The following is a 27914-nucleotide window of genomic DNA, read 5'->3' as shown; positions in this document are numbered from 1 at the left end:
TTGATAGAATTGGACGGAAAAACAAACGTTGTAATTTACTATTGCGTTTTTCTCTCATTTTGTTTAATTGGATTGAAGATGAGAATAAGCTCATAATTTACTGTATTCATCAGGAGGGAAAGAAAAAAAAAAAAAAAAAGTGCTTTAATTTATTGGAGAAGTAATTTATTGTATTTGTATAATGTAGGAAAGTAAAAAAACTTTTATAATAGTCCCACTTGTATTCTCATTTTATTTTTGCCGATATTTGAACAAATTAAAAATGGCAGAGGAATAAAGATATCCTTACTTTCCTTTCCTCATATCCTCTCCATCGAATAAAGTTTGTTCTTTCCTTTATATCCTTCCTCCACACTTCTACCTACTGAGCAAAACATTAGACTTCGCTTTGTTAAGATAGAATTAACTAGAAAAGAAAGGAAATAGAAAATTTTAAATAGAGTTTGCAATGCTGGAAAAGAAATTTTTAGACAAATATTACTTTTCAGAACCTCCTATCTTTCCCATAAATTTTTCTTGTAAAAAGTAGAGAAAAAGTATTATTTATTGAGAAAATTATTTGAACTTATAATTATTCCCCCCCCCCCCCCCCCCCCTAAATATTTTATATTTCCATAAAATGTCCTACAAATTTATTTATTTAAATTCCTATATTGCTATTATTTTTTAAAAAATACTTAGTCAATATAAATTTATTTAGACCTATTATCCGATATAAATATAAGGAAAATTTAAGTAAATGAAATTTTTTTTCTTGTAACTTTCATGTTGTCCAAATCATGAAATAGTATTTTTTTTTACAAATTTTCAAAAGAAAAATCATCCCTAACCTGATGAGTCTAAAAAATTAATTTTCATATCTTTCACTTCTGTCACTCTCTTTTTTTTTTTCCCAACTTTTTGCCGTTAATTTTCACAAATGCAAAGGACAAGAAAATTGAAGAATTAAATTGGTTTTAAATGGTCGTTAATTTGTATGCTTTACTTTATTATTATAATAATAAATACTCCTTAGTTGTTGGTCTTGGGTAAAATGGTCCTTTCGTTTCTTAGACAGAGAGAGTGAGTTTTGGAGAGGCTGCTTGCCCTGGTCTGGTAGCTGGAATGAGTGTGTGTTCATTCATGGTGTTCCATCTTTTATGGTTGCCAACTGATGATTCATTCTAAAGAATCCTTCCTGTGAGTCTCATCGAACTTCCTAATTTCCTGTTATCTTCAATATTTCATAGGTTGGATGTTTCTATGCGTTTCTCTGTTTTTAATTTAAGAAAAACTACGTATGTTACTAGTATTTTGATTTCAATTGAAATTAGGTTTTAGGGTTTCCAATGGAATCAATAAAAAAGGGTTGTAAAGAAATTCCCGAGGATGTGATTATCGAGATACTCTCAAGGCTGCCCGTGAAATCTGTGATTCGGGCCAGAGCCGTATGCAAAAATTGGTACATTTTCACCAAAAACCCTAGTTTTGTTACTAAGCACTTCAATCACCACACCAACAACAGTGGCTGTCTTTTTGTTACCCGTTTTGACAAAATTTCCAAGAGATTTGTTTTCTCATTATTCCCTGATGAAACACTCGCCGGTTCTCCCCCAGTGTACCGGGATGTGGTGGTGGATATGCTCCACCGTGTAGGGGTTGTTGCCAGTCCCTGTAACGGTTTGCTGTGTCTGTCCAATGATTTCAATCGCCTTGCTCTATGGAATCCGGCAACCAGAGAATTTAGGTCCCTCCCGGTACTCCCTCTGAACTTTCCACCTAATGTGGTGATTAATCAAGAAACTTTTGGATTTGGTTTGGATCCCATTACTAATGATTACAAGGTGGTTTGGATTTGGGAAACTGTGGAGGATTTTGATGAAGCACAGTCTTCTTATGGTCCATATCAGGTTGCTGTGTATTCCCTATCTACTGATTCCTGGAGATATCTTGATCATGTTGCTTTGCCTTATTCTATCATTGACACCCCTCTGTCTAATGCATGCATTAACGGAGTTTATCACTGGCTTGCAATACACGATGACGGTCATCCTGTGATCCTTTCATTTGACATGGGCAATGAATTGTTTCATGAGATACGCGATATTCCCAGTTCAAAACGTGCATTTCTTGCACCCTACAAGAACACACTTGCTCTGATTTATTATGATTCTAGGCCAGTTGTTGATATATGGGTGATGATGGAGGAAGGGGGTTGGACAAAAGTATCTACTGTTCAACTTCTTTCAGAATACAGATTTCCGCTTGGGTTTTGGAAGAACAATCAGCTTTTTATTATGAAAATTGATGGTGTTGGTCGCGTGGCCTTGTATGATCCAGAGACTCGTGAAATTAGGGATCTTGAATCCCCGATTTGGGACCACTACTTAATTTACAGGGAGAGCCTAGTCACAATTAGGGCCGGAGATGGGTTCCCAGAGCAGGATCAGCTGTCTGATATAGATCAAGTTTTAAACTTTTCATTTCAAGCTTGAACTTTGACCTTGCCATTCCAGTTGACGAGGATTTTGAAATTTCTGGTTTATATCTCATCTGTTTTGGTGAAAAGTAAGGAAACCAAATGCATAACTGAAGGGTAATGTCTTGCTATTATATCATTTTATTTATTGGTAATATAGTTGCATCTAAAATTATAGAACATTGGTGTCCGGATCAATGTTGTGGAGGTCTTTGAATTGGATTTACTCTATTTTGTCTATGAGTGGTTGAAATGGTGTTCATGCCCAGCAGTACCAAGTCCTTATTTTTCAAATGAAGGTCAAGGGTTCAAGCCTTAGTGGAGGATTATAAGGGTGTGTGAGTACCAACTAAGAAAGAAAAAAAATGGTGCTTTAATTTATGACACGGTAAAAAAAAAAAAAAAAAAAATTTGAATTACGACCTAGGAAGAATAAAGATGCAACTCCAGTAAATCAATCTCCTTCCTTTGTAGTAAACATTAGAATGGAAAACATCTCATTGATCCAAATCCGCAAAAGAATATTGATTCTTGTTGATGAAATGACAATTTGCAGGAAATTAAGATTATGACTCTTGTGGTGTTGAATTCAATTCAATAGGGAAGTGTAATGTAATAAAAGTATTTTTTTTTTCTAGTTGGTACTCACACACACATGCCTTCATTGAGGCTCGAACCTTTGACCTCTCTTTGAGAAGTAGGAGTTTGGTACCGCTAGGCCACTGACTTGTTGGTGTAATGTAATGTAATAAAGTAACCGTATCTAGATAGAAGAAGCAAGATTTCTAATTGCTTAATCCAACTACCAGTAGTTAAATGGCATCAGGTCCAAAATTTCGCTGTAAAAAAGTGGTTTTTAGTGTCTTCTCAGAGAAGGTTTCATTGTGACTGATACTTTGCTTTATCATAGGTATGGCACTCAGAACAGAACGAGAACAGCATTGACAAGGCGCTGAAACCCAACTGTTCATACCACTTGAAAAAGGTAATATTGAAGAAATTTGAGCATTCAACTTATTGTAATTGGTACCCAAGCTGGGGACAATCGATGCCAATATGACTAGGTAGCTGATCATTCTAAGCCATTGGTGGCCAAGTTGAAGAAGACTTGGACCCCAATCACCACATGAACTCTCTCTCAAATCGCTTCCAATATAGAGTCATATTAGCCAATTACATCTGATCTGAATAAATCCCCTCTCATCTCTTGTGAGACAGTTAATGAGCTTATTCACAATCAACCAGAACTCAATAGTCAATAATAAGCATTTTTCCTTGGAGAGTCCTTATGCGAATACAGCATCTGATACTTTTTTTTTTCTTTTTAAAAAAAAAAAATCCATGTATATCACTAGATCAGCATTACATCAAGGCAAGTCCTTGGGATGCGAGAATTCCATATTTATGTGTGTACAAGCTCTCCCAGGTAAGCATTTATTGATTTTACACTAACTTATCTACAAGCTACCTGAAACACAATAAAGTGCACACCCTTACCTTCCCAATCTAATTGCTCATTCCAATGTAAACCAAAGAGATACACCACCTCTAAATGCAACTATAGTCGTCACTCCTCTACACAGAATTTAATGCCCCTCTTATCTTCCATCACCTGTTTCTCCCTATATAAATCTCCATTGTCTTCAGAGAGCCAATCAACACCACCACAAACACTAAAACACACACACTCATCTTCATTCTTTTGCTTAGCTCTCATTGTTGAAGAATGTCTACCACAGTGGAGGATGTTTCTGCCAAGACTAAGATGGTGGAGATTGAGCCCAAGACTGGTGTTGTTTTGAAGACAAGGATACCAGAAGAGGTGAAGGTGTGTGGCACTGAAGCCAAGATCACCAATGGCGAGACAGAGAAGAAGATGAATTGCGAGAATGGAAAAGAACCAAATGGGGACATTGTCACACAGGAGGAGGCAAAGAAAGAAGAGATTCCAGTTGAGGTTGAACCCAAGACAGGGGTTTCTTTTCCGGTTAAGCTGGACGATGGGAAGCAGTTGAATGCTGTTGGTTTGAGGAAGAAAAGCATGCTTGGCCTGGGCATCAAAATTTATGGCTTCGGTATCATTCCGTTAAAACCTAGTCATTTCATTTTTATATGCTGTCTATGTTTACAAAAACTCAGTAGTATAATTTATGTCATTCTTCGATTGCAGGGATATATGCAGATAATGAGAAAATGAAAGATCTTCTGAGGTCGAAGTTTGGGAAAGCCCCAAGCAAAGCTACAAAGGAAATGTATCAAGCGGTAATTGACAGTGATGTTGGGATGATGGTTAAATTAGTAATTGTATTTTCTGGCCTTACTATGAACATGGTAAGAAAGAACTTTGATGAAGGTCTTGGAGCAGCCATCAAGAAACTCACTGGTGGAAAGAATGAGGAGCTCACTAAGAGGTATCACTGGTGGTCCTTTCTTTTATGTCACTATGAGTCTTATGTCTACATGCTTCCACTTGCCTACTAGTTAAATTCTTCCTTTGACACCTTTCGTCTTTCTGTCGATGAAGGATCATGGGTGAGGCATCGGATGACATAAAACTGGCATCTGGTTCTGTAATTGAGATTTCTCAGGAAGCCGGATACATTCTCCAAACAAAAGGTAAAGGCCCAAAAGTGAGAATTTACATGTTATGCATTTGGCCAGTATTGAATTTATCCAAAAAAATGTTGTTGTTTGTGTGTGCAGTTATGGGTGAGGTGGTGAGCAAGGTTGAAAGTGAACTACTGTGCAGGGCCTATATCTACATGTATTTGGGAGAGGACCCTTTTGACAAGGAAGCCAAAGAGAAATATGGGATGTCCATGCTCTCTCTCTTCTAAACACACACACAGCTTCTAGCTAGCAGTTTCTTGGTTAATTTGCAAGGAATAAGGCCCATTGTTTACCTTTGTAGTGGCTAAACAATTTCTTAATAAGAAGGATGATGAGAGAGTGGTTAAATTTCATTACAAAATACCAAGTGTTATCAATCCAACTAATATGTGTTTTGTGGATCTTGCACATGCATATCTGTGTATGTGTGTAGTTGACTAGTTATGTATGACATACACAAATGCTAAATTCCTCAAACATTTATAACAAAAAGGGAAATTATATTTTTGACAGGTGGTCGATTTTTCTATCATGGTTCTAACGAAAAAATTTCGCTGCTCACAAAAAGCAACTCCTCTCTTTGTTCATTAATTCAAGAAACAAAACAACCTGCCCAACATATCAATTTATGTTGAATGAGATGGTGTTCAGACAAACTGACGAATATTTTAAGATGATTTGGCAAATAGAATCAAGAGGAGTGATTAATTACTTAGAATATTATAACCAGAATACTGGGAAATTACAAAGTGAATCCAAAACATTTACTTTTCAATACTCAAATAAAAAATATAAATATTAAATTGGCAATTTAATTAATTTTTTTCCCTGGCGTTGATAGAAATTGCTAATTTGCATATCTATGATGCTCTCTATAATATAAATACGGAGACGTTCGCACTCCACTTTTCTATAATTATATTACATTCTTAAAGAAAATGACACTTTTATCCTTAATTTTATAAATAAATAATTATTTTTTCTCAAGTACCACAATTACCCTTTCAGTAATTTGAATTTTTTTTCCCTTCATGTGATTTTTAAGAATTAATTTGGAATGTCTTTAAATCTTAAAGTTTTTTTTTGTTGATGAGAAAAGTCTGTTTTTATAATAAAATTTCAAAAATATGTATTTTGTGAAGAAAAAAAATGAAAAGAAAAAAAGATGGGTATTATATACAATTATGTTTATTTTTTTGACGTGTTTTGATGTTTGAGCTTTTATAACTCTAATCAAGTCTTTGTATCCTTTTTTTTTTTTTTTTTTTCAATTTCTACTTCTTTTAAATTCAATTGAAACATTGTTCTAAATTTAACTCTGTCAAAACCTACAGCCATAAAACTCACCTTCCAAATATCTTCTCTTTTTATTTAATTTTTTATTTTTTATTCTTTTTTTCTTGGGGGTATAATTTTTATTTTTTGTAAAGATTAACAGTATATAATATTAATTGAAGACATAGAAAAAGAAAAAGAAAAAAAAAAAAAATTACTGCAACAGAGTTCTTCAAGAAAGGTATTTTATAAATGAATTAGGATCCTCCAAATTAAAACTTCTCTACATTATCCTAAGTTGAATCTTAGAAACTTTGACATGTAAAGAGAAATAATGATATAGAAAGAAAAAGGGTGAAGAAAATGAGGATGAAATAAAAGTTTTATCTAAAATTAGTTACTGCATTTAATATGCCATTAAGATATATGAGGACAATTGGTTTCCTAAGTTAAACTATCATTTTTTTGAATAATAAAATAAGGGATAATGCATTAATTAGTTTAGAGAATTTTTTTTTTTTTTAAATAAAAAAGAAAAATAAAGTGCAAATATAGAGAGAAGTTGAGTGTAAATATGTCTCCCATATATATATAAACAATACTTAGGATCTAAATCATCCTCACTTGATGTGAACCAATAATATCATCTTTAATTACCAAATTCAATATAATGGGAGGAGATACCCATTTACAAAATCATAATTGATATGATTTGATAATTAAAATAAAATATATTTATTTATTATTAGTCCACATTAATCATCAATATATTATAAATAGTAATGACCTTAATATATATACATTCTTATATGGGTACATATCCCTCCGCAATTTACTTTATGTTTTGAAGGTAGTTCTTTTTATTGACGTGAGCCCCACCCTAATGCATGCACACGATGATCCAAAACATTTAGGGTAAAATATACTAACACCCCCTGAAGTTTGGCATAAGGACAGGTAGATGCAAGTTGCTCTGTTTTTGGACAATCACACCCCTCAAGTTTGATAAAATAGACAAAGACACCCCGGCAATAGTGAATTGACTTTATTACCCTTTGATATAAAATTAACAAATACAATTGACTTAAATACCCTTAAATTGAATAAGTTCAAATGGGTTATCGGGTACAACCCATCGGATAAACCCAAATTTTCTCTATCCTTACCCTATTTTTCTCTTTCCCTTCTCAGACCCTAAAGCTTCTTCTCCATCTCTCTCTCTGTGGTGTTATATATATATATCACCACCACAAATGAGCCCCACTGCATATACCGCCGCCGCATCATCATCATCCCTCAACCACCGCATCATCATCAGCATCATCAATTCATCACGGTGATGAACAAGGTAGACAGAACTGTCGGAAATTGTAATACCCCTAATTTTAAAAGAATAGTCTCGGCATTTATTTATTATTTTTATTGTATTTTTGCATGATTATTTGGTTTAATTATTTTATTTAATTGTTTACCTATGTGTCATGTGTTTTAAATTGATTTAAGTTATTTGTTTTGTTCTTTAATTGGCGTTTATTGTTTCAGTGTTTTTAGTTATTTAATTGGGTAATTTAATTGGAAATAATTAGTTAAGTGGATTTAATTATTTAATTATATTTTTTTTCATTTAATTCTGTTTTAAGTTACAATTAAATTTAGGGTTGCAATTACATAGGTGGCCGACGTAGGTATTTATCTTAGATCGGTTTATGGGCCGAGATGGGCTTTGGCTTAAGGTTACATGGATTAGGGTTTAATCACTAAGCCTATAAGTATGTGTGTCACGGTGGTTTAGGGTTTGAGAATAATTAACCGGAATTTCTGTATAAACAACAGAGACCGTGAGATACAGAGAGAGGGAAACAGAGAGCAGTTGTGGGGAAAACAGAGTGAGGCTTAAGAGGAAGTGTACAGAGAGGACCAAGGAGGTATTAGGAGGCTAGACAGTGTTGCAGTGGTTACCGGACGTTGGGAAGACGGCGACAAGTTTTGAGTCCAAAACTTCAGGCAAGTTCTTTTCTTCCTCCTTCCCGTTGGCCTGTGTTCTGTGCACCTAGATATACTCTAAGGTTCTAATGGATCAATAATTGAATTAAGCATGTTTTTATATGTCAATTTAACCTTATCTTTGCCTTGAATAAATTCGGTGATGGTTCTGTAACGTTCATTATAGTAGTTGTTTTCTTAAGCGTGATTTGTCTGTGGAACTTGTAGTTTTTGTTTTTGATTTCAATTGTTGTAAACACTCTATGGGGATTATACTGGACATAGTTAGGACCCTTGGGAATAGTCTAAAACTAAATAAAATGGATGGGAAGCGACCGGCGTTGAAGAAGAAGGTCGCAGAAGTCACAGAGGGACAGACGGCTCTCAGAGAGGGAGAGAGCCGGCTCCATGGAGGAGGGAGCCGGCTCCCCCCTAGTGTAGAGCCGGCTCTACCCAAGTAGAGCAGGCTCCAATAAAAAATTGGAGCCGGCTCCCCATTTGTTCATAACCTGTTCTCGCTCAGTTTGCTTCCGGAAGGTGTTTAATGCACTGTTTGAAGCCGTTGTGTGTTTGAACTTAAAAAAAAAAAATATTGGGACTTGCCATAGTGATTAAGAAGTTAATTTTGGGTCTAAATAGAACTTTTAATTGATTAAAGTTTACCTCTAAGTTAACGGAACAAACTGTATAAAATTTATGCACATTGTACACGATTAAGGAATGGAAGAAGACTTAATTGCTCAAGCTTATTTTTGAGCATTCCAGTGGGATCTAATATGTTTATAAATTGTTCTAAATACATTATAGGGTCATTGATGTATTGAAGTTGACCTATGCATGCTTTGGAGGCTAATTGTTGAAATAGTAAATACTTTCTGCAATGATATGGATTATCGTTTGGATTTTTAATTGCTAGAACATCAAATATCTTCCTGCAATTATTTGGATAATGTTTTGGAATGTAATTTACTAAATTATGATTTCTATATTGTAATTGGCATTGATATGGAGGGTTATATGCACCGGTATGGGACGGTGGCATACTAGGGATGGTTTAGCTTCAAAACGCTAAGACCTAACCTAATGGATTAATGGAATGGATTGAAAGATATCGAATCCTAATTGTGGCTAAGTCAGATCAACTGTAACCAAGTTGGATGACTTCCTGGATTAACGGATGGTAGTTACGTCATATCAACTGAATAAGTTGAGTGACCAACTCGTTGGTTTATTGTAGGTCAGTTTAATAAATAGTTGAACTGCTTACCCTGGATTTGGACGGATTTTATATATATGTTTATGGTACCACGAGTTGAACTTGAGTCTCAGATTTGTTGGTTAGGGTGCGTATATGCAGTGGATGCGTAGCTGGTTATAATAGGTTGAGGTGTACCCTGTTAGGTCTAGGTACTCATGCCCACCTTTAGGTGCGTATTCGCATGTTGCCTTCTATGCAGGTTGAGACCCCTATTATAGACTAGTGAATGTCCCTTAGTGTGGATATATTTATACGTATGGACTAGATAGATATTGTGAGGTGTCTACGGTGTATCTGCGTATCGGGTCACTGTATGGATTGCAGTTAGATTAGAACTTGCTCGTGGGTCTGACCCACTCCTTTATTATTCTTTTCAGGTACAGGACGGTTCCAGCCTTAGAGCTTGATCGTGCTTGTCGAGGACAGTCTCACCTTTATCTGATTATGTAGGACTTCTCCCGATATTTCTAGCATTATCTATTTTCAGTTTTCAGTTTCTGTTGAACTTTTGGTTAGGGGTCCATCAGTGGATTCCCAAGTTGTAACCTTGAAGTTTTAGAGGATTAGAGTTTCAATTTTCAGTTATAAATGGAGGGTTTTATAATTAATGTTTCTTTCAGTTATTATTCCATCTTTATTATTTCATTTTGTCATCTGTGTTCGCTTTAAAATACTTTAATTGTTTGATATTCCCTCGGGTTTGGGCCTGGGCCTGATCAACCCGTGTCTCAGATCCGAGGGGTATCACAGAAATGGACCGGCATTAGAGGGGTTGATTGTGAGAAATTCGTGCTGCCGCCGGAGGAGCATAAGAAAGGTAATCCCACTATCTCCGCAAACCCCCTCCAAAACCCTCTATTTAAACCCTCGTCAGCCTTCCGACCCCTCCAATGCCGTCGGTGATGACGTTAAGGCCGAGGAGAAGATTGAGGCGGCGATGACGAAGGCGAGAGAGAATTCCGGCGAGAAAATTGGGTTTTGATTTGAGATGTAGAGCGTATCGTGTAGGGTTTCGATTGGAGAAGAAAATGGGTCAACAATTTCACTGCGTTCTACTGTGTTGGAGACGAAGATGGAGATTCAATCCAATTGGAGAAGAGATTCATTTTGATTACATAGATTCGTGTTGTATTTTGTGTTGTAGATTTGCTGGTAGAAAGATAGAGACAGTAGTGGTAGGGGTTGGGTGGGTTGGTCTCATCGAGGTGTCACGATGGTGGGTTATGGCAAGGTGTTGGTGGTGGTGCAATGGGTGGCGGGAGGTGGTGGGGGTTGTTTGGGTGGTCTGATTGATGAATGGATTTAGTAATTTTAATGCTGTAAGTCTTAGATTAATTGTGTTGGATTGAGGTGCATATCTATCTTTTCTATTTCCTCCGGCAAGCCACCTCTACCATCTTCTCCGGCATAATGGACCACACATGATGTCGGCAAAGACAAAAACTATTCCACCGCTGATGAGAGGTTAGAGAAACAAAGGGGTCACCGTCTGCATTGGATTCACAGAAAGCGGTGGCAACGAGGGTCACCAGACGGAGCACTGATAGAAGTGGGACGCGACGGTGTTGATCGGTGGTGGCTTTGGCCGCTGAGTGTAAACACACACACACACACACACACACACACACACACACATATATATACAGATGTAATTAGTGTATAAGGATATAAGAGTCTTTTAAAAGTTTTGATATTTTATAATTTAAATTAATAAAATATTAAAGGGCATTCTTGACTTTTTACAAAATTTAAGGGGCTGTTTGGATCAAAATTTTGACTAGGGGGTGTGATTGTCCAAAAACAAAGCAACTTATATCTACCTATTCTTATGCCAAACCTGAAGGGATGTTAGTGTACTTTACCTAAACATTTATTTGCATGAGTTGTGCACAAATCCCTCAATTTAATTTAAATTTTTACTAAATGTCTCAACACTGACTGGTGAGCCCCACAAGACCACAGTCGTGCGCCCTACCACCCTCGAAATTTATAAAATCTGCATCATTGGTGACCATGCTCATAATACTCCTTTTTGTAATACTTTAGAGAAATAAATGTCTTTTTATTTAATTAATTATTTGACATTGATAAATTAAAAATATTTTTATTGGTAGTAAGTTCTTTTAATGTTTCTTCCATTTAATTAAACTTTTAAATTAACATTAATGAATTAAAATATTCTGTTTTATTTGACATTTTTTTTAGATAGCAAGTTTTTTTTTTTTTTTTTTTTTTTTTTTTTCAATATATGTCACTTTATTTGTTTAATGCATTGTCCTCATAAATGTTCCAATCCTTGTGCAGGGGATCGTGTGGTCCTTTTGAGGCACAAGCTCACAACATTAATTATATATAATATTAAATAATATCATTCATGCACCAACGGAGGTCTGCAACACTTTTAAATTGAATAAGAAACACTTAAAAACAAAAATAAAAATAAAATGCAAGACCTTAATCAACAACCCTGGCTTGAAAATCTTATTAGAAAGAAAATAATATTCTATTTTAAATAGGGTATGAGTTGTTTCTTAAATCATATATAATGTCTTTTTTTATTATTATTATTTTTCACACGACAAGAAAGGAGAAGAATGAAATAGATCGAACTTGGGTTCCACACGGTTCAGGAAATACTTTTGCAAACTGGAGTACCAACTCACCCCATATAACGTTATTTAATTATATATAGAATATTATGTGCACTTTGTAAATGTTATATAAAATTATGTAATATTAATGTTATATAATGATATCATATAATTTGATGCTATTTAATATTATATATAATTTCTATTGTGGGGCCATGCCTTTCCAACAGGATGGGATCCGGATCCCTTTTGAAACACCTATAAATAGGTGGTATTGCATCAACACAATTACACCTCACTATTTTTGCAAGTAATACTTATAAGTTTTGGTGAAAGAGCTAAAGATCGAACAAGCATGAACAAGTCAATGTCCTTTCCCCGGCTAGTTTTGTTGGCTCTGCTGTTAAGTTTACTCGCTCCCTCTCAAGCTCAAGGTAACATATTTTCAAACCTTCATCTTTAATATCTCTCTCTCACACACACTTAAAAGCTTCTTTTTTTTTTTTTTTCTAATCAAACAAAAAATAATAATAAATACATTATTTCGTCTTTAAGTATATTGTCTCATTCATTCATTATACTTTCCTTTCCATTCAATTTTTTTTCTTCATTTACCGATTAGTGTGTTTGTTTGATAACAATATTAAGAGGGCATAGCTTACCCATTTACCTATATATATATATATATATTAAGAGGGCGTGAAATAATTAATTTTTCTATATTCACAAAGATGCTATTAATTAAATTTATTGGATTTTATTTTATTTTATTTTTTTATTATACTTTCAGGAGGATTAAAATATTGTCGCGCTCATTACAAGTTGGAAGAACCGTGTGCGGCCTATGCCGCCGATCCCAATAATTGCCTGGAAAGAATGTCGGGACATCTTGGATTGGGTAGTATGCCAAAGAATTGCGTATGTCAAGATACTGGTTCACCAAAAGTGGCCCTATGCTCATGCGACGTAGTATGCAAGAAATAATACACCAGCAGCAGCAGAGAAGCACTACTAATTAATTAATAATCACTTCTCGCTAGTTGGTGCTTTATATAATTAGCCATGTAATGCTGCTACAAAATAAAGCATTTTATGAAATTTAATAATTTTATCATTCATGTTGGGTTTGTTGTTGATCCATATAATGTGAAAGCATTTGATTTTTTTAATAATTTTGTTTCATATATATATATATATATAAATAATACGCACGTTATTGGCTTAAGCTAAAATTTATATAAGTTGTGGGTTGTGCTATTCGCACTCCACAAAAATGTACTTTGGCACTCCATTTATATTTTTATGTTTTTGAACTTGACACTTAACTGACTTCAAAGCTAAACGATAAAAGATCTTTAAAATCTCTATTCCATCATGTTTTTCTTAATTCGTTTTTACTTATAAAAATAAAATTAAAGTTTCTTAATGTGTTTAAAAATGATCATATTTTTCTTTGTGTTCAAAAATGCCGTCAATATTATTGGGGCTGATATCTATAGAAATGCCGAATATTGACTTCGCATTACTTGATCTCTCTCACTCCATGGCCAGGAACAGGCAGGAATTTGATTATGGGGGCGCATTACAAATGATAAAAGAATTTTTTTAGTAAAAGAAAAATATGAAAAAACTTTTAAAGAAAAAAAAATTTTGATTTGTTTGAAGAGAGGAAATGCAATTTTCTTTCAAGAAAATTTTTAAAAAGAAGAAGAAGAGTAAGAATGGAAAAAATAAAGAATTAGAAAGATTTTTTTGGAAAAAATAATAATTTTAGGGGGTCATTTCGTATAATATAATAAATTATGTCTAAAATGTAAAAAAAAATTAATAGGGTAGAATGCCTAGGGGGCAGCTTTGAAAAAATAAAATTCATGGGGGGCATTTTGTAAAATTTAAATAATTAGATGCATAAAATTTTAAAAATCAATTAATGGACCAGCATGGGCTTAGATTTTTTCTGCATAAAATTTGTTGTTAACATCATGTAACCAAAATGAATGTCACTAAAATGAAACTCGAATATCTCCACAAAACAACGTATATCACAAAATTTAGATTTTTTTATAAGAACTTTGAGAGACGTTGAATCTATTGAAGTTAAATTAAAAATGGAGCTCCACAACGAAAGAAAAACTCAACCCCTTAACCTACATATGTTAATTCAATTGAAAATTAAAATATACAGTAATGCATGATATAGTTTTGGGTAAAGTGTAGAAAACTTTTATGTAGTATAGGTTTTGTGCATAATGCTCCTGCCTTCTTTTTCAGACGTGAGCATTCTTGGTCCTTTTTTTCTTAAAAAAAAAATAATAATAAAGAAGTGCAAATAACCCCTAAACAATTTTTAGCAAAAAATAAATATGAAAACTTAATTTTGTCCTTTTTTTCCCATTTCCTCCCCCACCACCACACACCCCCCCCCCCCCCCCCCCCCCCAATGTGTATTAAAACCCCCTTCTCAATTCTTTCCTTTATTTCTCTATTCATTTTTCGCCTGAAAACCTACAAAACAACAAAGTAATATATTATTTTACTCAACAACTTCATTAATATATTATTTTATCCAACAACTTTTTTTTTTTTTTTTTATTGAGTTTCAAAGAATTAGAGTCCTCCAACAACTTTATCATTAATAAAGTTTTAAACTTTTTATCATATATGAATAGCGGTAATTGGAATTCGGGAAGGTCTAAATTAATTAAAAGCTTTATCATCTTTTTAATATATTTTATTATTAATTCTTTATTATTTTTATAAAATAAGGGTAATTTAGGTATCCAAATTATAATATGATATTTTTTTTTTATAATTTTATTGAATAAATTTTCACCCTAATCAAATACATATTAAAAAATCAATTTTCTTTTAATTTTTTATTTTCTTTTATTTTTCTTGCTATTTCCATCTTACTAGCCTTGGGATATTATTTTTTGCAAATCTCTGCTTGTAGATCTCATTGCAATTTTTGGACTTCAAAAGGCGAAATAAATCAATTGCAGATGGCTACCAATTGCCACACCTCCGTACTTTGTCATATGTGACCATTGCATTTAAGATTTTCTCTCGTTTGCATATATCTCATCATCACTTGATCGAGACTGTCATCTTGACTATAAGTGGTGTTAATTAGGTTTGGTTGATTATGTGACTGTTGGTATTAAATGTGTTTTTGGTTTTATGTGTATAGTTGATGTTCTTGCCTGTAAATGATGCATGGCATTTGGTTTGTTGGAAAAAAATAATAATAATAATAATAATAATAAATTAATGTGTCAAGAATCATCCACATCAGCACAAATGGAACCAGCCATGTCACCAAATTTTGATGGACCCGTATGCTGACATGGATGACCCCACCGCAAACCTCTTTGTCGAAGCCCATGTGGGTTATAATGACACAAAAAAAAAAGTACGGAGTAAAAGATTGGTCGGCCAGTGTGAGTAAAGAGTTGTGATTTGGAGCGTTCTATATGAAAAAGAGGGAACTTATTGCGAATTTATTTGAAGCATGCAATAATGGCAAATCCTTCACCCAATTGCATTCTGAAATCGTCAAAACTGGCCTCATCCGCGACACTTTCATTGCCACCAAACTTAACGAGGTTTACTGCAAGTACACACCTCTCAGTAGTGCACGCAAATTGTTCGATGAAACGCCTCACCGGACTGTACATATCTGGAACTCCATACTCAAGAGCTATTATAGACAAAAGCAGTATGCAGAAACTATGATTCTCTTTTCTCATATGGTATCTTCTGAAAAGCCCGACAATTTTACTATACCGATTGCTGTCAAGGCATGTGCCGGGTTAAGAGCGGTCGAGTTTGGCAAAATGATTCATGCGTTTGTCAAGAAGAATTACATGATTGATTCAAACATGTTTGTTGGGTCGGCTCTGATTGAATTGTATACCAAATGTGAACTGATGGATGATGCTTTGCGTGTTTTTGAAGATTTTGAGTTTTCTAGGCCGGACACTGTTTTGTGCACGACAATGGTTAGTGGGTATGAGCAGAATGGTGATCCTGAAGAAGCGCTTGCATTTTTCACCCGAATGGTGATGGTTGAGCGCCTTAGTCCTGACCCAGTAACACTTGTCAGTGTTGTTTCCGCTTGCACCCAACTATTGGATAGAAAGGCTGGAAGTAGCGTCCATGGATTTTCGATTAGGAGGGGGTTTGATACTGGTTTGTCTTTGGTTAATGCTTTGTTAAATTTTTATGCAAAGACGGGTTCTGTTAATGCTGCAGCTAATTTATTTAAGAAAATGGGAAGAAAAGATGTGATTTCGTGGAGTTCTATGATTGCTTGTTATGCTCATAATGGGGCTGCTCCTGAAGCATTAGAAATTTTCAAGGAGATGATTGATTTAGGATTTGAACCCAATTCAGTTACAACAATTAATGTACTACGAGCATGTGAGTTGACTTGTAACTTAGAAGAAGGTAAGAAGATCCATGAACTTGCCGCTCAGAAAGGGTTTGAGATGGATGTCCTGGTTTCTACAGCTTTAATTGAAATGTACATGAAGTGCTCTTCCCCTAAAGAAGCCGTTGATCTCTTCGAACAGATGCCCAGGAAAGATGTGGTTTCTTGGATTTCTTTGTTAGGTGGATATGTTCAAAACGGAATGGCATACATGGCAATGGGATTATTCCGGGAAATGCTATCCAATGAAATTCAACCCGACTCTATTGCTATGGCAAAGATTCTCACCGCTTGTTCAGAATTAGGAATTCTCCAACAAGCTTTTTGCCTTCACGGTTATGTGGTTACGTGTGGCTTCAACAACAATAATGCCTTCATCAGGGCTTCGCTCATAGAATTATACTCTAAATGCGGTAGCTTAGGTGACGCTGTCAAGGTTTTTGAAGGAACATCTGATAGAGATATTGTCATTTGGAGCTCAATGATTGCAGGTTATGGAATTCATGGTAGAGGAGAGGAAGCACTGCAATTGTTTGATCGCATGGTTAATATTTCAGCAGTTAGGCCTAACAACGTTACATTCCTTTCTGTTTTATCTGCTTGCAGCCATGCAGGTTTGGTTAGAGAAGGGATTGAGTTGTTTGACATGATGGTGCATGAATATCAACTGAATCCTGATTCAAAGCATTATGGGATTATGGTTGATCTGCTAGGCCGCACTGGAGAGTTGGATAAAGCCATGAGCATTATTGACCAGATGCCAGTACCAGCTGGCCCCCATGTTTGGGGAGCTCTGCTTGGCGCGTGTAGGATTTACCAGAACATCAAGATGGGAGAGCTAGCGGCAAGTAATCTTTTTCAGTTACATCCTAATCATGCAGGATATTACATTCTGTTATCAAACATTTATGCTGTTGACGGAAAATGGGATGATGCAGCAAAAATAAGAACTTTAATTAAAGGGAAAAGGTTGAAGAAGATCTTTGGGCAAAGTGTGGTAGAGGTTAAAAGTGAAGTCCATAGTTTCGTGGCTAGTGATAGAATTCACCCAGACTCTGAACAAATTTATGGGTTGTTGAGAAATTTGGAGGTGAAAATGAGGGAGGAGGGTTATGTTCCTGATGCGAATTTTCTGCTGCACGAGACGGATGCAATTGCATAGTTTGGAAGTATGGATGTGAGGAACCATCCAATTTATGTGGGGGTTTCCAAATCTATCCTCAAGGATTTGAACTGATTGATGGACATCTGACCCTCTTGTCAGATCAGAACCAGTAAACTCAATTTCTATTCAAACATGGGTTTGATTTACAATACATTTTTCTGAGAAGACAAAACTAGAAGCTCTCATTAAATTCACATCTCATTTATTGGTCAAAGGTGAACTGAAAGCTAAGCACTGGTTATTCTAAAGATTCCCCATGGGAAAATTGAGTTGATCAGATTCTGGTCGAAGAAATTTTGTGTGAATTTGGCATATATGAAGTCAGCTTTTTTAATGACTTTGAAGATCATCTAAGCCAAAGGAAAGATACTCCAGAAAGTAGAGAAACCTTCACTAAAGGCAACCATTGGAGGATTTTTTACTACAAAAGTCTGCTGGGGCACCCTTGGGTTTCTCTTGACCATGGTGGTCTATATGTGGAGATTGCATACCTATCACTTTGAAATCAACATGCTCGGCCAGTTGATAATGTGGAAAGGCAATACAATGAAAATTCATTAATTTGGACGTTAGAAATAATACATTAACTGATATTAGTTGGATATTTTATGGATTGGGAAACACAGTTTGCATATGATGTTACGCAGAGAGCCCACTTCCAACTTCAGCAGCACCAGATTGAGAAGGACAAAAAAGGTCCTTCGAAGATCATTGACGTTTCTTAGAGAGCCCATTCTGGTTGCAGAAGTGCTCTGTAGATTATGGATAGCTGAATTAATTGCCAATATGTAAATCCAGGTAAAATCCCTTTCTCCTTTGCTCTTGTGCTGTCACGTGCAAGATTTATTTGGTTTTGGTGCTTACCTCGTCATCTGATCGTATCATGCAGATTCATTCTGTTAAAAAAATTTATGTCATATGGTCATTCCTTGAGATAAATTTGATTTCAAATTCTAGGGCTTGTTGCTATTGACTGAGCCATCACCTTGAAAGTAGTTGCGCCTTCATTGAAAAAATGCTCTTTTATGGAGATTATTATGCCAGTCAATCCTCACATGGTGATAAAAGAAGATTACAGCTTTAGTGGTTTACATGCTTAAATTAGACGGTACTGGGGCATGGATGTTAGATCCAGAAGGCCAGTCCTTGACAAACTTCTAATCTCCAAAATTTTGAAATCAGCAGATCTTGTATGTCATTGTTAAACCAGATGGTCTTTTGTTACATCTATCTTATAATCATGGTTTTAGAAATCTTATGTAATACATAATAAATAGAAGATAACAGCTTTGTTTGCTTGATGTCTAACTATCAATATTGGAGAATAGATTATATGGCTGTTGAGTATGTACTTGTAGCTCTGTTTCCTCCTATACTCTCTCTTAAAAGAGTCGTTATTTAGGGTTCATCTATTTAGACTGCAACAAGTGCCCACTTGGGTTCTCCAATCAATTTATTCTTCTTTCCACCAATTTCCTTAGCAAACTAATTGTGCCCACTTTTATTTCGTTTGCAAGTATTGAATTGTCGCATGGGATTTGGAAGTGAAGAAGAATTTAGTTTAAAATTTGAACTATTTTCCCTCCAATTTAATGCTACCAAACAGAACTTTTTATATATTTCTTATATTGCTGTCACAATTTGCACATATATGTGTAAATGAATGATTCCCACTTGAGACATGAAAAGGGTTATGTAAGGGTATGTGGCTATGATGACCTAGGGTATTTGGCAACATCCACCCATTGGTTTTCATAAGTTGAATTTTGATGCTTCCTATATTGCTCAATCTGGAGAAGCTGCAGGAGGATTTGTTTTGCAAAATTCAGAGGGGTGCATCGTCAAAGTTGACATCTGTTCATTACCAAACATGACTTCTGCTCTTATCGCTGAAGCTACAACAGCTAGGAAGGCTATTAAATGCAGTTTGGAGTGGGGTTCTACTAAATTGATTATCGAAGGTGACTGTAAAGTTATATTTGAATCTAAGAGTCTTCCAATCTGTATTGCTGCTATTTGGGAAGATATCAACCTTAATGCTTATTGGGTTTGTAGGAAAGCTAATTCACTAGCTCACTTATTGAGTCATCAAGGAAAATGGTGTTAAAATATTTATGATAATGTTTCTGGAGTGATTCTGGAAGCACCTTTGATGAATTGTAATCATGTGTAATTTTTCTCATCAAAGAAATTTTCTTTCTTGCCTTGAGTTAGCTACTAAGCCTACTACTACTATCAAGGCTATAAAATAAAATTTTCAATTATACTCGTTCGACAAAGAACAATAATATGGTATACAAATTAAATGAACATTTATTAAAGTGTATTATATTGTGAAACGATGTTAAATAAAAAGTGCAGAGTACTGTACAAGACGCAACACTTGACCAGCATTTGTGTCAACTCGACAAATGTGTGTCGATAGCTGAACGTGTAAGAAAAAAAAGCACAAAATCAAGGATTAATTTGTGCTAGAATTTTTTTTGAGTTATATATAATTCAAGAGTCACATACATTCAATTAAATTTATGTAAGTAAGTGATGATATCATGACGTCATCATATTTAATGACATTACGAAAATGTCATTCTACTCATATAAAATAATCAAATACATCTTATTATTATTATTTTTTTTAAAAAAAAAAAAAGGTCCTAAGTTTGTTTGGTGTTAATTTTGTTTTTTCTTTCTGATAAAGAACAAGAAAAAAGAAATGTCAATTAAAAGATAATTGTTAATCAAATAAAAAATTTATAAGTAGTTATTTCTCTTTTTTTCCCTTTTAATTTTTATTTAAGACACAGTTATATATTGATTATATTCCATCAATTTAAAAACATAAATGGTTAAATTAAGAATATGAGTTTGACTACCAAGGTCACCCCTCTGTATTGTCAATTCAAATAGATATTTTGTGTTTTTTTTTACCATTCTCCACCTTCTCCACCCATATATACAAGGAAAAAAAGATTTTTATACCTTATCTAACAAGAAGTTATCATATCAACCAGCACTCTAAAATAGCAGCGTAAAATCCCACTTCCTTAATTACAAAGAAATAATTAACCCTGTAAATAAGGAAACAAAAGTGCTACAGGTTGCACTTTTTTTTCCGTCTTCAATCTCCACGTTTCAACAAGTTCGACATGAGACCTACTCTAACATATATATATATATAAGGTTAAAAATAGTAAAATACGCACAAAATACTTGTTTACAAAAATACAATGAGAAAATACTTGTTTGTAGACATACTAATTTAATTTGCTTTTCTTGTTTTATTTTTTATTTTTTTTGAAAAATCGGCATAAAAATACAAAAACGAAAAATATGAATGTGAATATGTTGGAATATGATATATATATATATATATATATATATATATATATATATATATATAATATTAGTCATTAAAGATTGGACAATACATATACTATTTTTCCCAATTACTAGAAATAATTAACCCTGTAAATAGTAGATTGGAGAAGATTCAAAAAAAAATTAGAATATGTTAATATGTATATATTTAGTTGACTTGTAAGAGGCTGCAGGGGTGACTGAGTAAAACCAGTTCAAAGCTAAAGAAAAAATAAAAATGCATATTAATATGAATTTAGATAGTTTATGAGCTGTAGTTGTAACCCAATCATTTGAGTACTGATGGTGAATGCAGGTTAATATGGATTTAAAAAGTTTATGAAGAACAGTTGTGACCTGATGTTAAGATTTTTGGTCAAGACAGGCTGCGCCGTATAACAGTCGGCCGTAGATATTCACTAATTTGGTGATCCTTCATATATATATATATATATATATACAGGGGAGGTTGGCTACTAACGTTAGACCACGAGGTTACTGCAATAGCAGTCATGTTAATTTGCAAATCTAAAGCAAATTTTGGTGGGTACATAATATCTACGTAGGTAATTGTCTTATATCTGATTACTTAGATATTCCGGTTCTCTGTATATTGCGTTATACCGTCAATACACTTTGATGATGATAAATCAAATGGGTGCTAATAGTCTGATTACTTCGGCACTCTGATTCTCTGTATATTGGGTTACGCCGGTATATTTAGATATTTACATAAATACTTGTTTTTTGTGTGGATTACTCCGACACTCCGTCGGATTCTATGTATGTTATGTTAGGCCAACAATAAACTTTGATGATAAATCATAAAAGATTATTGTTATTCAAATAGAAATTTTACAAGTAGTTATTTCTTCTTCTTTTTTCCCTTTTAATTTTTATTTAAGACACAGTTATGTATTCCATCAATTTAAAAACATAAATAGTTAAATTAAGAATATGGTAATTAACAGTCTGTCACCAGGTTCCCACCTCCAACTTCAGCAGCACCTGATTGAGAAGGAAAAAAAAAAAAACAAAGAGCCCATTCTGGTTGCAGGAGTGCTCTGTAGATTATGGAAAGCTGAATTAATGCCAATATGTGAATCCAGGTAAAAACCCTTTCTCCTTTGCTCTTGTGCTGTCACGGGCAAGATTTAGTCGGTTTTGGTACTTACCTTGTCACCTGATCGTATCATGCAGATTCATTCTTTTTAAAAATTTATGTCATATGTTCATTCCTTGAGATAAATTTGATTTTCCATTCTAGGGCTTGTTGCTATTGACTGAGCCATCACCTTGAAAGTAGTTGCGCCTTCATTGAAAAAAACGCTCTTTTAAGGAGATTATTATGCCAGTCAATCCTCACATCACATGGTGATAAAAGAAGATAACAGCTTTTGTGGTTTACATGCTTAAATTAGACAGTACTAGCATGGATGTTAGATCCAGAAGACCAGTCCTTGACAAACTTCTAATCTCCAAAATTTTGAAATCAGCCGATCTTGTATGTCAGTCTTTTGTTACATCTATCATTTAATCATGGTTTTTGTTAGGGGTGCAACTTGGGCGGGTTAACCCAGCCCAATCTAAACTCAGTCTAGAAATTTTGAAATTGGGCCTTTAAATTCATAAATCGGGCTCAAATTGGCTCAAAACCCAGTCATGTTCGGGTTAGACTCGAACTCAAATTGGGGAAGAAAAATGAAAGGAAAAAGAAAAGGGCAGAGAGAAAGAGAAAGAGAAAAGAGAGAGGAGAGAGAAGGGAGACAAATATATATATATATATATATATATATATATATATATATATATCAGAATTGCCAGCCTTACTGATAAAAAATAACAAACATTACTCAGATAAACCTTAATGCTTACTCAATTTAGCGTCTCTCTTAATTGGGTTTGAATACGGTTCGTAGGAAAGCTAATTCACTAGCTTACTTGTTGAGTCATTAAGGAAAATGGTCAGCGTTGATGAATTGTAATCATGTGTAATTTTTCTCATCAAAAAAATTTTATTTGTTGCCTTGGAAAAAAAAAAAAAAAAATCACACTTTAAAGGAAAGCCAGATGGTTGGAGGGACAAATTTAGTTAGCTACTAAGCCTAATATCAAGGCTATAAAGTAAAATTTCAATTAATAACATGGAATAAATTCAATGAACATTTATTACTGTGTACTACAATAAAAAGTGCAGTAGTGGAGGAAAATTTCCCTCCAATAAGGACATGGCAGCTGTACACTTGACTAATATTTGTGTCAACTCAACAAACGAGTGTAGATAGTTGAACGAGTAAGAAAAAAGCACAAAATCAGGAATTAATTTTGTGTTAGTATTTTTATGAGTAATGATACATAATCCTAAGTAAGTGATGATATCATGACATCATCTAAATATGACTTTACGAAGATACATTCCACTCATATACAATAATCAAATACATCTTATTATTATTCAATTAAAAAATAAATAAAAATTCTAGCTTTAGGACCTCATTAGATAAGGTGTCAAAAGAAGCAGCAGAAACATCTCTCACTTCCATCTTATATTTCTCACAAGTGATCCCAAAGTTACACGTAGATGTATTTGAATGAGATCCCTCTTAAATCCTATTTTACCCTTCAACATAGGCCTTGCACTTCATAACCGTTTTTCGAACTTGATCTACCTCTGCACCTCCATAACTCTCTCTCCAAATTCACTGGAATATATCTCCAACAAACCCATCCATGAAATTGCTTTCTCTATCTATTCCTTCTTGCAAAAATGCACCAGCCTCAGTTGTCTCAAGAAAGCCCATGCCAAGACCTTTGCTTTTGGTCTCCAACATGACACACATTTACAAACCAAATTGGCCATTTTGTACATTTCATTTAACCGCCTTGATATCACAAGCATTTTATTTGAATGTATGCCAAATCCATGTAGCTACTTTTGGAATATTATGATAAGGGCATATGTCAATGAAGGCCGATTTCGCAGATCATTAGAACTCTACCGAATGATGATGGAAAAAGGTCAAAGACCAGACAAATTTGCTTTTCCTTTTGCACTAAAATCTTGTGCAGGATTATCTGATATGCAGATGGGAAAGCTAATTCACCAGCATTTAGTGTGTTGTGGGTGTAGTAATGACCTTTTCGTTAATGCTGCTTTGGTTGATATGTATGCAAAATGTGGTGACATAGAAGCTGCCCGGCTTGTGTTCGATAAAATGGCAGTAAGAGATTTGGTTTCTTGGACATCAATGATATCGGGGTATGCTCACAATGGTTATAGTACAGAGACGTTGGAGTTCTTTGATCTCATGCGTGGTTCGGGAGTAAAACCAAATAGGGTAAGTATTCTGAGTGTTCTTTTAGCATGTAGTAATCTAGGAGCTCTGAGGAAAGGACAATGGTTGCATAATTATGTAATTAAAACCGGTTTTGAGTCCGATATCTTGGTTGCAACTTCTATTATGGATATGTATGCAAAGTGTGGGAATTTGGGTTTGGCGCGTACTTTATTTGATGAAACACGAGGAAAAGATGTTGTTTGCTGGAGTGCGATGATTGCAAGCTATGGAATTCATGGTCATGGAAGGCAGGCAATTGATCTTTTTAATCAAATGGTGAAAAATGGGGTAAGGCCAAATCATATAACATTCACTTGTATTCTCTCAGCTTGCAGCCATTCGAGGTTATTAGAAGAAGGCAAGAGGTATTTTCACTTGATGAGAGAGGAATTTGGAGTTGCACCAAAACTAAGTAACTATACATGTATGGTGGATCTTCTTGGCCGCGCAGGACAACTTTCAGAAGCACAAGAACTCATAGAAACTATGCCAGTGGAACCCGATGCTAGTATTTGGGGATCTTTGCTCGGTGCTTGCCGAATTTATGGGAATCTAGATTTAGCAGAGAGGGTTGCAGATCGCATTTTTCAGCTGGATCCCTTTCATGCTGGTTATCATGTTCTACTTTCTAACATCTATGCTGCTAAATCTAGATGGAATGAAGTCGAGAAGATCAGGAAGATGATGGCTCAGCGAGGCTCCAATAAAGTTCAGGGATTTAGTTTGATAGAGTTTGATAATCTGGTTCATAAATTTGGAGTAGGAGACAGGTCAAATCCTCAGTCAGAGAAGATCTACTCTCTTCTTGACGAGTTGGCAGCTCCAATGAGACGCTTGGGTTATGTCCCCTTGACAGACTTTGTGCTTCATGATATTGAAGATGAAGCAAAAGAAGTGGCACTTGCCTACCACAGTGAGAGGTTGGCCATTGCATTCGGAATCATCAATACTAGTCCTGGGACTACTCTTCGAATCACAAAGAATCTAAGGATTTGTGGTGACTGTCACAATGCCATTAAGTTCATCTCAAAGATTGTGAATCGAGTCATCACTGTAAGAGATATGCATCGCTTTCACCATTTTGAGGATGGAGGTTGTTCTTGTGGAGACTACTGGTAAGATATCAGTATATTTTAGTTGTGACTACATACATAGATGATAGGGTTCTGTTGACAGCTTCTGTTACCTTCTTTTTCAATAGAAGATGTAACACTCAAATCTCAGCTCGAAGATTGAATCGTGATAGTGATTGAGGATACCACATTCTTACTTTAAAGATAAAAGTAGGGGAAGCCAAAGGAATTCAGATGACATGTTACCAAAGCTACTCAACTTGGAAAGTAAAAAATCGAACTTAAAAAATTAGAGTTATCCAAGGATGGTCTTCATAATCGACAGATTTCAAATTGTAATAATATTTGCCCACTTATGAATGAGAAGGATTGATTAGCAGGCTTCTGGATTTTCTTGTGAATCCAAGTTGAACTAATTATATACTATGTATGCTTGTTATTTAGATTAGAAATGGTAAAACACTTTTTTCTTTGTTTGTCTGAACCAAGTTGAATTCATGGCACGCATTGTGCATTTAGTTGTGTTTACAAATTTACATAAATAGTGTGATAATTGGAATGGAGATTTTTTGAATATTCTGTATAAAAAAACAAAAATGAAAAATATGAATGCGGATATGTTCGAATATGATATTTTTAAAAATATATATATATGTATGTTAGTCATTAGAAGTTGGACGATACATATACTATTTTTCCCTTATACTAGAAATTATAAGGAAGTAAAAAGGGTCGTAGAGAGATGAAAATTCTACCAACATTGAACAGAGTGTATAAATTAGTAGATTGGAAAAGATTCCAAAAGAGTAGAATTTGTTAATATGTATATATTTAGGTGACTTGTAAGTGATACTTTAACCCTGTAATGCATCCTAATCCGGGGGAGATGTTCTATATATAAATAAGGAATCACAGGGGAGATGTTCTATATATAAATAAGGAATCACATTTGTAACAATGAGCTACAAACTTTTTTTGAGAGTGAGAGGCTGCAGGGGTGAGTGTGTAAAACCAGTTCAAAGCTTAAGAAAAAATAAAAATGTAGGGATTTAGAAAGTTTATGAGCTGTAGTTGTGACCCCAATCATTTGAGTATTGAATTTATGAAGGCAGTTGCGACTTGATATCAAGATTTTTGCTCAAGATAGGCTGCGCTATATAACATATTCACCAATTCAGTCATCCTTATATAATAGGTAACAGAGGAGTTGGCTACTAGTTTTAGACCACGAGGTAACTGCAACAAAAGTTATGTTAATCTGCAAATCTAAAGCAAATTTATGTGGGTACGTAGTTATTTACGCATGTATTTGTTGGAAGATTAATCTAGACTTGTCTAGATTCATCTAAGAAGACCAAGTGATATTTGGGAAGGTGCAAAGAATCTCATAATAATTGCTAGTACATGGAACATTTTGGTGTATATGAAATATTTAGGTTCATTGTGTGGTTCATTACATGTATTAAATTCATGTACTAGAAGTATCCATTAAGTAGTATAAATAGGTGAGTTAAGTAAGTGTATTTCAACACAACAAACAATTGAGCAATACAAGATAAAGAATTCAGCTTTATAGATGTGAGTGTTTCTGAATTGTGTGTTTACTAATTCAGTTGAATATAAGTGAGTGTATCCCATTTGTATTCACTAGCCCACCAACTCCAACAAAGTGGTATCAGAGCCTTGTTACAAGATCGGCAAAGAAAAATGGCGTCTAACAACATGTTGCAGCCCCAACTTCCCAAGTTTAGTGGGAAGAATTACAATCAGTAGAGTATACAAATAAAAGTTTTGTATGGATTCCAAGATTTATGGGAATTGTTGAAAACTATTTTGAAGAACCAGCGAATCAAGAGGAGCTGAGTCAAGCACAACTCAATGAGTTGAAGGAGAATCAAAAAAAGGACAGGAAGGCATTGTTCCTCATTTATCAAGCAGTTGATGAAGTAATTTTTGAAAAAATCTCGACAACCATTTTAGCAAAGCAAGTGTGGGATATGTTACAGGCTACTTATAAGGGTGAAGATAAAGTTAAAGTGGTGAGATTGCAAGCTCTTCGAACTGAATTCGATACGATTAAGATGAAAGATTCTAAAAGTGTAGAATAATACTTTAATCGTATTCTTTCGATCACTAACCAATTGAAGGTGAATGGAGAAAATATTCAAGATCAAAGAATTGTTCAAAAGATCCTCTGAAGTATGCCTAGAAAATTCGAACACATCGTTGTAGCAATTGAAGAGTCAAAAGATCTGTCGGCTTTGTCAGTAAATAGCTTGATGGGATCACTTCAATCTCATGAGCTTCGATTAAAGAATTTTGATTCAACGCCTCTAGAACAAGCATTTCATGCTCAAACTTCTTTTAGAGAAGG

General features: G+C 34.6%; 3 protein-coding genes across 8 annotated transcripts; all 3 read left to right on the top strand.

Annotated features, from left to right (window-relative positions):
- The first annotated feature begins 1047 nt into the window (after positions 1-1047).
- LOC132286267 (chalcone isomerase-like protein 1) lies at positions 1048-5597 on the top strand. Of its 6 annotated transcripts, XM_059788561.1 has the most exons (7): positions 1048-1179; positions 3369-3443; positions 3814-3884; positions 4198-4533; positions 4629-4869; positions 4983-5074; positions 5162-5597. In XM_059788561.1, the coding sequence occupies exons 3-7, from the start codon at positions 3863-3865 to the stop codon at positions 5293-5295; spliced, it is 825 nt and encodes a 274-aa protein (XP_059644544.1). In that variant the 5' UTR covers positions 1048-1179; positions 3369-3443; positions 3814-3862; the 3' UTR covers positions 5296-5597. The 6 variants fall into 6 exon arrangements, 5 of the variants coding, with proteins under 5 accessions (XP_059644544.1, XP_059644546.1, XP_059644547.1 ...); XM_059788563.1 differs by lacking the exon at positions 3814-3884; XM_059788564.1 differs by lacking the exons at positions 1048-1179; positions 3814-3884 and adding an exon at positions 2470-2575.
- A 9987-nt stretch (positions 5598-15584) lies between these two features.
- LOC132286191 (putative pentatricopeptide repeat-containing protein At3g01580) lies at positions 15585-19985 on the top strand. Its single transcript, XM_059788470.1, has one exon. The coding sequence runs from the start codon at positions 15649-15651 to the stop codon at positions 17767-17769; it is 2121 nt and encodes a 706-aa protein (XP_059644453.1). The 5' UTR covers positions 15585-15648; the 3' UTR covers positions 17770-19985.
- Positions 19986-23669: 3684 nt separating this feature from the next.
- On the top strand, positions 23670-26024 carry LOC132283908 (pentatricopeptide repeat-containing protein At4g21065-like). The gene has a single exon (XM_059785945.1). It carries the CDS (start codon positions 23721-23723, stop codon positions 25584-25586), a length of 1866 nt encoding a protein of 621 aa, XP_059641928.1. The 5' UTR covers positions 23670-23720; the 3' UTR covers positions 25587-26024.
- Positions 26025-27914: the final 1890 nt, after the last annotated feature.

This window comes from Cornus florida, unplaced genomic scaffold, assembly GCF_030987335.1.
Source record: "Cornus florida cultivar Cherokee Brave unplaced genomic scaffold, ASM3098733v1 CherokeeBrave_3.0.0_Hap2_Chr11, whole genome shotgun sequence".
NCBI classification, from domain to species: Eukaryota; Viridiplantae; Streptophyta; class Magnoliopsida; order Cornales; family Cornaceae; genus Cornus; species Cornus florida.
The sequence above is the reverse complement of the archived record's forward strand: the minus strand, read 5'-3'. Positions and strand labels throughout refer to the sequence as shown.

Coding starts and splice junctions, on each gene's coding strand:
- LOC132286191 (XM_059788470.1), top strand. CDS start 15,649: ATGAAAAAGAGGGAACTTATTGCGAATTTATTTGAAGCATGCAATAAT.
- LOC132283908 (XM_059785945.1), top strand. CDS start 23,721: ATGAGATCCCTCTTAAATCCTATTTTACCCTTCAACATAGGCCTTGCA.
- LOC132286267 (XM_059788560.1), top strand. CDS start 4,185: ATGTCTACCACAGTGGAGGATGTTTCTGCCAAGACTAAGATGGTGGAG. Junction 4,534..4,628: donor CATCAAAATTTATGGCTTCG/GTATCATTCCGT, acceptor CTTCGATTGCAG/GGATATATGCAGATAATGAG. Junction 4,870..4,982: donor AATGAGGAGCTCACTAAGAG/GTATCACTGGTG, acceptor CTGTCGATGAAG/GATCATGGGTGAGGCATCGG.